The 10,841-nt window shown below is 46.8% G+C and overlaps 1 protein-coding gene across 1 annotated transcript in view; it reads right to left on the reverse strand.

Moving 5' to 3' along the window:
• LOC123152736 (probable leucine-rich repeat receptor-like protein kinase At5g49770) overlaps positions 1 to 10,841 on the reverse strand; it is a 47,094-nt gene that overhangs the window by 32,790 nt on the left and 3,463 nt on the right. The window contains exon 5 of the mRNA XM_044572212.1: positions 7,367 to 7,483. Coding sequence (XP_044428147.1) covers positions 7,367 to 7,483 — 117 coding nt within the window. The remainder of the gene's footprint in view (positions 1 to 7,366; positions 7,484 to 10,841) is intronic.

The raw sequence follows: 10,841 nt of genomic DNA on the forward strand, positions 1-10,841 counted from the left end.
CAAGGGAGGGGAGGGGCGCGCGGCCCATGTAGGGCTGCCTCTTCTCTTTTCCACTAAGGCCCATCATGGCCCATATAGCTCCCGGGGGGTTCCGGTAACCTCCCGGTACTCCGGTAAAATCCCGATTTCACCCGGAACACTTCCGATATCCAAACATAGGCTTCCAATATATCAATCTTTATGTCTCGACCATTTCGAGACTCCTCGTCATGTCCGGGATCACATTCGGGACTCCGAACAAGCTTCGGTACATCAAAATACATAAACTCATAATATAACTGTCATCGTAACCTTAAGCGTGCGGACCCTACGTGTTCGAGAACAATGTAGACATGACCGAGACATGTCTCCGGTCAATAACCAACAGCGGGACCTGGATGTCCATATTGGCTCCTACATATTCTACGAAGATCTTTATCGGTCAGACCGCATAACAACATACGTTGTTCCCTTTGTCATCGATATATTACTTGCCCGAGATTCGATCATCGGTATTCCAAATACCTAGTTCAATCTACCGACAAGTCTCTTTACTCATTCTGTAATACATCATCCCGCAACTAACTCATTAGTTGCAATGCTTGCAAGGCTTAAGTGATGTGCATTACCGAGAGGGCCCAGAGATACCTCTCCGACAATCGGAGTGACAAATCCTAATCTCGAAATACGCCAACCCAACATGTACCTTTGGAGACACCTGTAGAGATCCTTTATAATCACCCAGTTACGTTGTGACGTTTGGTAGCACACAAAGTGTTCCTCCGGCAAACGGGAGTTGCATAATCTCATAGTCATAGGAACATGTATAAGTCATGAAGAAAGCAATAGCAACATACTAAACGATCGGGTGCTAAGCTAATGGAATGGGTCATGTCAATCAGATCATTCACTTAATGATGTGATCCCGTTAATCAAATAACAACTCATCGTTCATGGTTAGGAAACATAACCATTTTTGATTAACGAGCTAGTCAAGTAGAGGCATACTAGTGACACTTTGTTTGTCTATGTATTCACACAAGTATTATGTTTCCAGTTAATACAGTTCTAGCATGAATAATAAACATTTATCATGATATAAGGAAATAAATAATAACTTTATTACTGCCTCTAGGGCATATTTCCTTCAGAAGCCCCCTCAATGCAACCGGAAGCAGTTGCGTCATAATCACGTGGCAGTCATGAGACTTTAGGTTCTGGAACTTTTTCTCTCGCATATTGATTATTCCCTTTATATTCGACGAGAAGTCAGTCGGGACCTTCATACTGAGCAGGCATTCAAAGAAGATTTCTTTCTCTTCTTTCGTAAGAGCTTAGCTGGTAGGACCTTCATACTGCTTCGGAGGCATGCCGTCTTTTTCATGCAAACGTTGCAGGTCCTCCCGTGCCTCAGGTGTATCTTTTGTCTTCCCATACACGTCCAAGAAGCCTAGCAGGTTCACGCAAAGTTTCTTCGTCACGTGCATCATGTCGATTGAAGAGCGGACCTCTAGGTCTTTCTAGTAGGGTAGGTCCCAAAATATAGATTTCTTCTTCCACATGGGTGCGTGTCCCTCAGCGTCATTCGGAATAGCTAGTCCGCCAGGACCCTTTCCAAAGATTACGTGTAAATCATTGATCATAGCAAGTACGCGATCACCGGTACGCATGGCGGGCTTCTTCCGGTGATCTGCCTCTCCTTTGAAATGCTTGCCTTTCTTTCAACATTGATGGTTGGTCGGAACAAATCGATGATGGCCTAGGTACACATTCTTCCTGCATTTGTCCAGGTATATACTTTCAATTTCATCTAAACAGTGCGTGCATGCGTGGTATCCCTTGTTTGTCTGTCCTGAAAGGTTATTGAGAGCGGGCCAATCGTTGATGGTTACAAACAGCAACGCGTGCAGGTTAAATTCCTCTTGTTTGTGCTCATCCCACGTACGTACACTGTTTCCATTCCACAGCTGTAAAAGTTCTTCGACTAATGGCCTTAGGTACACATCAATGTCGTTGCCGAGTTGCTTAGGGCCTTGGATGAGAACTGGCATCATAATGAACTTCCGCTTCATGCACATCCAAGGAGGAAGGTTATACATACATAGAGTCACGGGCCAGGTGCTGTGATTGCTCCTCTGCTCCCGAAAGGATTAATGCCATCCACGCTTAAACCAAACCATACGTTCCTTGGGTCACTTGCAAACTCAGCCCAGTACTTTCTCTCGATTTTTCTCCACTTCGACCCGTGAGCGGGTGCTCTCAACTTCCCGTCTTTCTTACGGTCCTCACTGTGCCATCGCATCAACTTGGCATGCTCTTCGTTCTGAACAGACGTTTCAACCATGGTATTATAGGAGCATACCACATCACCTTCGCAGGAAACCTCTTCCTGGGGGGCTCGTCGTCGACATCACCAGGGTCATCTCGTCTGATCTTATACCGCAATGCACCTCATACCGGGCATGCGTTCAGATCCTTGTACGCACCACGGTAGAGGATGCAGTCATTAGGGCATGCATGTATCTTCAGCACCTCCAATCCTAGAGGGCATATGACCTTCTTTGCTGCGTATGTACTGTCAGGCAATTCGTTATCCTTTGGAAGCTTCTTCTTCAATATTTTCAGTAGCTTCTCAAATCCTTTGTCAGGCACAGCATTCTCTGCCTTCCACAACAGCAATTCCAGTACGGTACCGAGCTTTGTGTTGCCATCTTCGCAATTGGGGTACAACCCTTTTTTGTGATCCTTTAACATGCGATCGAACTTCAGCTTCTCCTTTTGACTTTCGCATTGCGTCCTTGCATCGACAATGACCCGGCGGAGATCATCATCATCGGGCACATTGTTTGGTTCCTCTTGATCTTCAGCAGCTTCCCCCGTTGCAACATCATTGGGCACATCGTCTGGTTCCTCTTGATCTTCAGCAGCTTCCCCCATTGCAGCATCACTGTATTCAGGGGGCACATAGTTGTCATCGTCCTTTTCTTCTTCGCCGTCTTCCATCATAACCCCTATTTCTCCGTGCCTCGTCCACAGATTATAGTGTGGCATGAAACCCTTGTAAAGCAGGTGGGTGTGAAGGATTTTCCGGTCAGAGTAAGACTTCGTATTCCCACATTTAGGGCATGGACAACACATAAAACCATTCTGCTTGTTTGCCTCAGCCACTTCGAGAAAATCATGCACGCCCTTAATGTACTCGGAGGTGTGTCTGTCATCGTACATCCATTGCCGGTTCATCTGCGTGCATTATATATAATTAAGTGTGTCAAAAACCATTACAGAAGATCATGAATAGATAATTAAGTGACCAAATTAATAGAAGTTCATCATCACATTAAAACCAAAGTACATACATAGTTCTCATCTAACAACACATAGCTCTCCAGAGCATCTAATTAATTAAACCATACATTGAAACTATGTAAAACATTTCAATGCGAAAACAAATTCGATCATAATCGCAACCAAGGTAACAATTGATCCAACGGCATAATGATACCAAGCCTCGGTATGAATGGCATATTTTCTAATCTTTCTAATCGTCAAGCACATTGCAAACATCTTGATCTTGTGATCATCGACGACATCCGCAACATGCAACTCCAATATCATCTTCTCCTCCTCAATTTTTTTATTTTTTCCTTCAATAAATTGTTTTCTTCTTCAACTAAATTTAACCTCTTGACAATAGGGTCGGTTGGAATTTCCGGTTCACATACCTCCTAGATAAATAAAATCTATGTCACGTTGGTCGGCATAATTTTCATAAACAATAAATGAACTAATAGTTATAAAGATAATATATACCACATCTGAATCATAGACAGGACGAGGGCCATTGGGGGCGGATACCAAAACCATCGCACTATATAATAATAAGCAATAAAATAGTAAGAAAATTAGACAAGTATCTATCTAAAGTAAGATTTTTTTTTCTTTCAGAAAGAAGATAAGAACAAGAGGCTCGCCACGGTGGTGCCGGTGATGAGATCGGCGCGGGCGATCGATGGCGGTGAAGACGGGAATGGGACGTGACGGGACACTAAACCTAGTCAAATCTCGAGAAAAATGGAGCTTTGAGGTCGAGCTTCGAGAGGAGAAAGCTTAACTAGTGTGGCTCGGGCATTTCATCGAACACCTCATGTGCATAGGAGGTGAGCTAGAGCACCACAAAGCCCTCCCCTCGCCGGCCAGAGAAAAACAGAGCACTGGAGTGCTCTGCTCGCGGGTGAGGGGTATATATAGGCACCTCATTGGTTCTGGTTCGTGGCATGAACCGGGACTAAAGGGCAGCCTGTGGTCCCGGTTCAAGCCACCAACCGGGACCAATGGTGGTGGGTCAGGAGCGAGGCCCATTGGTCCCGGTTCGTCCCACCAACCGGGACCAAAGGAGCCAGTTGAACCGGGACCAATGCCCCCACGAGGCCGGGCAGGCCCCTGGCCTCACGAACTGTGACCAATGCCCCCATGGGTCCCGGTTCTGAACTGAACCGGGACTAATGGGCTGACCCGGCCTGAACCAAAGCCCTCTTTTCTACTAGTGCATATGACTCCTGACGTAGCCTCCGTCATCAAATACGAAGCTACAACAAAAGGCAATAAGCCTGGCCCGCAGGCGACGGGCCCTACCTGTCGGCCGGATTCTCGGCCGCCGGCGGGGCCCCTCTAGAGGTGGGCCCCAGCAGCCGGCGGAGAACCCGACGACCTTAGACACTGACATTCGGGTCCTACACCCGGCCGTATTACCATTGTACCCCTAGGGGTTGCCCTATAAAACTCCTGAGGGCTCACCCATGCAAAGGGTTCAACCTTCGTTCCCATACACCACCATAGCTAGGAGAAGAGAGCTAGCCCTGCCATTCTTCCTCCTCTAGCAAAACAGCTCAAGGAGCAACCTTGTATGCCTTTTATCATAGTCATCCTAGCAGAAGTAGGGGTGCTATCTCTCCGGAGAACCCCAAACCTGAATTCGTCTTGTATGCCTTCGAGCTCGTGCTCACTCTCGCTTCCGGAATCCAATGACGTCCTCATGGCTCCACCCACGATAAGCCACCCACTCGCATCTGACGTGAGATTACCATGACAGTCGAGGGGCTGGATTTGATGTATTTTGATGTGGGGTAGATTTGTCACGTCCGACGTGGCAGACACGCCTGGACACCCCATATCCATTTCATATTTGGGATGGATATGGATGACGGTCAGCCCGAATGTTTGAGGCATGTTTAATGCGTCCATATGTATCGCATTTTTGTGACCAGTCCGTGACCGGACCATGCGTCCGATATTTGAGGCAGCTTTAGGGCGCCACGCTGTAGATGGTCCAACCTGCACATTTGTAAAACCGTATACAGAAGTACGATCACGTGACTCCTCAGATAAGCACGTACCGTATTCCTTTTTTTTACACTCTCAGCTGAAATGAGGCTGTCTTTTGATCTTTTCCATGTGACACGGTGAATTTTACAACTGTGAAGTCTTAAGCGAAGTTTCCTGCAAAAAAGAAAAGTCTTAAGCGAAGTTTGGTGGAGGTTTTGCGTCTATGGAAAAAGGACGGAAATTTGTGCATGGGATTCAAACATGAATCTTCCTTGAGTACTTCCTCCGTTCGAAAATACATATTGAAGAAATAGATAAAAATAAATGTATGTAGAACTAAACTATATTTAGATGCATCCATTTCTTTGATAAGTATTTCTGGATGAAGTACTATACTACCAACAGACAGGCTAATCACTATGCATTTCTGTACTAAAAGTAAAAATATTTTGAATTTTTTTGTATGGTTTTCATTATTTTTTCTGAGTTTTGATTATTAGGTGGTTGCTCACTTTTAAGTTGTCATCGGATGGAGGGGGCGCGCGTGCCTCTGGCCACCCCCTCCTCCCCTATTTATATGGCGGCAACGGCGGAGCCGAGGCGGCGCCTAGTGGGGGCGTGGGGATTAACTGCGCCCACGCCCCGCAGGACCCCGCAAGTCCCGCGCGCCATTACTTTGCCCCGGAAGGTCAACCGCCCACCTCGACCACAGTGAATTCACACGCGCGCCGAGGCTCTGTAGTGGTGGGCCCGGGCCTGTAGCAACGTCCTGTCGCGTGCGTGGGCTGGCAGGCCAGCCTGACCTGCTGGCAACGCGTGGCAAGCGTGCAACGGGCGGCAAGCGCGTCACCTGACGGCGTCAGCCCGGCGCCCTCCACAGCGATTCAAATCCATCAGGCGGCCGGCTCTGCCTCGGCCGGCTCCTGGCAGGCGGCTTCTTCAAGCCAGACAAAGCAAAGGCACTAGATCTCTCGGAGGAGAAAACTGCTGAGGCACTCCAGCTTTGAGCCGTGGCGCCTCACCAGCTTCGGGGACTACTGTCGGGGGCGTAGACCTCGGGTAGCGTGATCCGAACCTAATGACATTTCAAGACACTGGGGCTAGCAAAGCCCCTCACACCTTCCAGACAAGCGGCCGGCAGCTTGGACCGGCTAGGACCAAGCGGCCGGCTCCCAAAAGACGGAGCATTCTCAGAAGGCGGCCTTGGGGGAGGTCGGCTCCTAGCAGACAGCCCCTCCTCTCCTCGGAGTCCGCGCTCAACCACTACGACAAGACGGGGTGAGGCTACAGGGCCACCTGCTCCCCTGAATCCCGGAGGAGTGTGGCTACATTATGAGTTGACCAAGCGGCCACCTACCTACCAGACGCTGGACTATAGCCATGCGACTCATGACATGGCCCTCGTCAGCAAGGGTCATGCTACCGCAAAGGACAACCAGTATGGCCCGCAGGCGGCGGGGCCTACCTGTCTGCGGGCTCCCAGAAGACGGCGCATTACTAGAAGGCGGCTTCGGGGGCGGGCCGGCCTCCAGCAGCCGGCCCTCCCCTCCCCTCGGAGTCCGCACTCACCTACTCCGACGAGACAGAGCGTGTCTACAGTGTGCGCTGACCAAGCGGCCACCAACCCGCCTGACGCGGGACTGTAGCCATACGACTCCTGACGTAGCATCCGTCATCAAACACAAAGCTACAACAAAAGGCAATAAGCGTGGCCCGCAGGCGACGGGCCCTACCTGTCGGCCGGATTCTCAGCCGCCGGGGGGCCCTCTAGAGGTGGGCCCTAACAGCCGGCGGAGAACCCGACGATCTTAGACACTGACATTCGGGTCCTACACCCTGCCGTATTACCATTGTACCCCTAGGGGTTGGCCTATAAAACTCCTGAGGGCTCACCCATGCAAAGGGTTCAACCTTCATTCCCATACACCACCATAGCTAGGAGAAGAGAGCTAGCCCTGCCATTCTTCCTCCTCTAGCAAAACAGCTCAAGGAGCAACCTTGTACGCCTTTGATCATAGTCATCCTAGCAGAACTAGGGGTGCTATCTCTCCGGAGAACCCCGAACCTGGATTCGTCTCGTATGCCTTCGAGCCCGTGCTCACTCTCGCTTCCGGAATCCGATGACGTCCTCATGGCTCCACCCACGATAAGCCACCCACTCGCATCTGACGTGAGATTACCACGACAGTCGAGGGGCTGGATTTGATGTATTTTGATGTGGGGTAGAGTTGTCGCGTCCGACGTGGCAGACACGCCTGGACACCCCATATCCATTTCATATTTGGGCTAGATATGGATGACGGTCAGTCCGAGTGTTTGAGGCATGTTTAATGCGTCCGTATGTATCGCATTTTTGTGACCGGTCCGTGGCCGGAGCATCCATCCGGACATTTGAGGTAGCTTTTGGGCACCTGGCTGTGGCGGAGCCAGGCCGGCAACGCGCCCCGGGCCGCCTTCAAGCAATACCCCTGGATTTGGGCCTCACGTCTCGGGTACACTATAGTCACCAAAGGAGTTGGGCCTCATGCCCGGGCCCAGGCCCTGGGGGCCTGGGGCCTGTCTCCGGCCCTGCTGTAGATGGTCCAACACGCACATTTTTAAAACCGTATACAAAAGTAGGATCACGTGACTCCTCAGATAAGCACGTACCCTAGTCCTTTTTTTCTACGCTCTCTGCTGAAATGAGGCTCTACGCTCTCTGCTGAAATGAGGCTCTACGCTCTCTGCTGAAATGAGGCTGCCTGTCTTTTTGGTCTTTTCCATGTGACGCGGTGAATTTTACAACTGTCAGGTCTTAAGCGAAGTTTGGTGGAGGTCTTGCGTTTATTGAAGAAGGATGGAAATTTGTGCATGAGATTCAAACATGAATCTTCCTTGATTAGTACTCCCTCCGTTCGGAAACACATGTTGAAAAAATAGATAAAAATAAATGTATCTAGAATTAAAATACATCTAAATACATTTATTTCTCCGATAAGTATTTTGAATGGTATACTACACTACCAACAGGCTGGCCACTATGCATATCTGTACTAGAAGTAAAAATGTTTTGAATTTTTTTCTGTATGGTTTTCATCAAAAAAATTCTGAGTTTTGTTTATTAGGTGGTTGCTCACTTTTAAGTTGTCAACGGATGACATTTTTTTTTACAATACATGATTCACATATTATTGGTACAGTTAATGGTCATAGTTAACCCACAAAGTATGAAGATGCCAGGACTTTGCCGAAAACGAGGTTGGATCTTCACCTAATAATTATAACAAGCTTGGACGACCGGCCGTTGCTAGTTACTTTCAACTGCCAGCTTTGTTCAGTCCCTTACCAAACAATGAAAGAAAAGAAAGCTCCTAGGTTTGCTTTTCTTTTTGTCAACGTATACTAGTATAATACATGTGTGTCCCAACTGCTTGTGTGCGCCTTTTTAGGCATCAAATGTGTCAGATACCCTAAAAATAAGATTCCTCGGAGAAATCATAGTTTAGTCAAGAGTTCATTTCATTGTTTTAGAGGAAACCATGAAGCATGAATTCTCTGAACTCCGGCTCAGAAATAATTCTGGCCCTAGAAATGGTATCTTGCGGCACTTGCTCTTGATGGTAGTTTGGAGGTTTATTTCTACGAGTTAGTGCATGTACATTTGATGTTCTTCAGACCGAATGTGGTGTTCATTATATTAGCATATGCCTATCTTGCTATTAAATGTAAGTTATAAAATATATTTTTTGGACAATGGGCGCTTTATAATTACTTAAAAGATTTAATTATTACATCCGGCCTCCGTATAACTAAGATGCACATAGCCAAACCAAATTCGGTCTCAAAAAGTAAGAAAAAAAAGACAAAATACAAGTATTCTAAGATGTCCTAGGTCGCGCTGAAGTCGGAGGATTTCCCCTAAGATAAATAGTTTTTTTTGATAAAGGATGGATTTTATTAACTAAAAATGAAGCATCAAGAAGATACATAACACATGAGCACACACCCGGCCTCTGCATAATTAGGATGCACACAGCCAACACCAACTCACACACACACACGTAAAAAACACGCCGACAAATAGCAAAGTCATATAAGACCAAAGCTATGTGTAGACGCTTAAAAAAACAAGAAAAGAGCCCTAAGCGATAAGATCTGTGATAGGTAAACTACGGCAGAAAGAATTTCCCTCGGTTAAGAACCAAGGCGAAAGAATTTCCCCAAAGAGGAAGTGCAACATCAACTAAGATCTGATAGTCTAATGCAAATTTGGAATGCATTCCACTGGTGCAGAAACACAAAAGCCTTTATACAACATGCACGAAAACCATATGCATGAGAATGATAATGGCGATCTAAAATCTTAGAATCAGAGCACATGAGGCATATTTTTCTATAACGTTATTAAAACTGGTCCAGCGTTTGATACTAATCATTGAATTAGGTAGCCGATTGGCTGAAAAAAAAAACCAAGCTAGTAACTGAAGGGCTATGGTTCAGGCCGGCTCAGCCCATTAGTCCCGGTTCAGTCTAGAACCGGGACTAATGTGAGCATTGGTCCCGGTTCGTCCGGCTAAGGCATTAGTCCCGGTTCATTTAGACCTTTTGGTCCCGGTTGGTGGGATGAACCGGGACCAATGGGCCTCGCTCCTGGCCCACAACCATTGGTACCGGGACTAAAGGGTCAGGGCATTAGTACCGACACTTTAGTCCCGGCTCCAGAACCGGGACTAAAGGCCCTTACGAACCGGGACTAAAGGCCCTGTTTTCTACCAGTGATTGAAGGCCAGAAGATAAACATGGACTGACAGAGACTTCACTTCGGAAAAAAAATATTAAAATGAAAGCATAACACACAAAGTACATGAGAAATCTATACACGGAAAGAAAAATAAATATTATGTATAGAGAAATTAAACCCACTAATAACTATGTTGGAGATTGTTTACCTATATATGAGCTATTTGCAAATTCACTCCTAGTCACCTAGATGATGCTTAACTATACTACTTAGTTAATCATAAAAGCATTCTACGACCATATCGAGTAGTGTAGTGAGGTTACCTGATCAATGTGCTGCCCATCAGAGAACACTAATGAAGCCATCCATCCATCCATACCGAGAAGCGTTGTGAATCTACACATTTACACAGGCAGAATATATCAAGAAAAGTATATGGCAAAAGAGCTTGGGATGTAGTCCTGAAGAATTCTTCAGGTTCCGTTGGCAATATACTAAGCCGCTCTTCTTAAATAAGTAACTAAAAAATATGCACAACTTAGGAGCCTGAATGAAGGAGAAACAAAGGAAGTCTCGTTTTTGCGGGATCCTGCAGAATGTAAATAATAATAATCCCGGGGATAATGTTATGTTCAGATACTACTTGTTCAAGTCCTCAGAACTAGCAGCAAGAAGAGTTTGCACAAAGAGAAGGAGACTAAGCAGCGGAATTTTGCATAGGTGAACTGAACACAATAGGGCAATAGAATGTTATGAGAAAAGGGTAGAACAGTCCACGTTATTCAAATTAGTTCAAACGAGTCATCATATGGTCCATACA

The sequence above is a fragment of the Triticum aestivum genome, chromosome 7A (assembly GCF_018294505.1).
Source record: "Triticum aestivum cultivar Chinese Spring chromosome 7A, IWGSC CS RefSeq v2.1, whole genome shotgun sequence".
In the NCBI taxonomy this organism is placed as follows: domain Eukaryota; kingdom Viridiplantae; phylum Streptophyta; class Magnoliopsida; order Poales; family Poaceae; genus Triticum; species Triticum aestivum.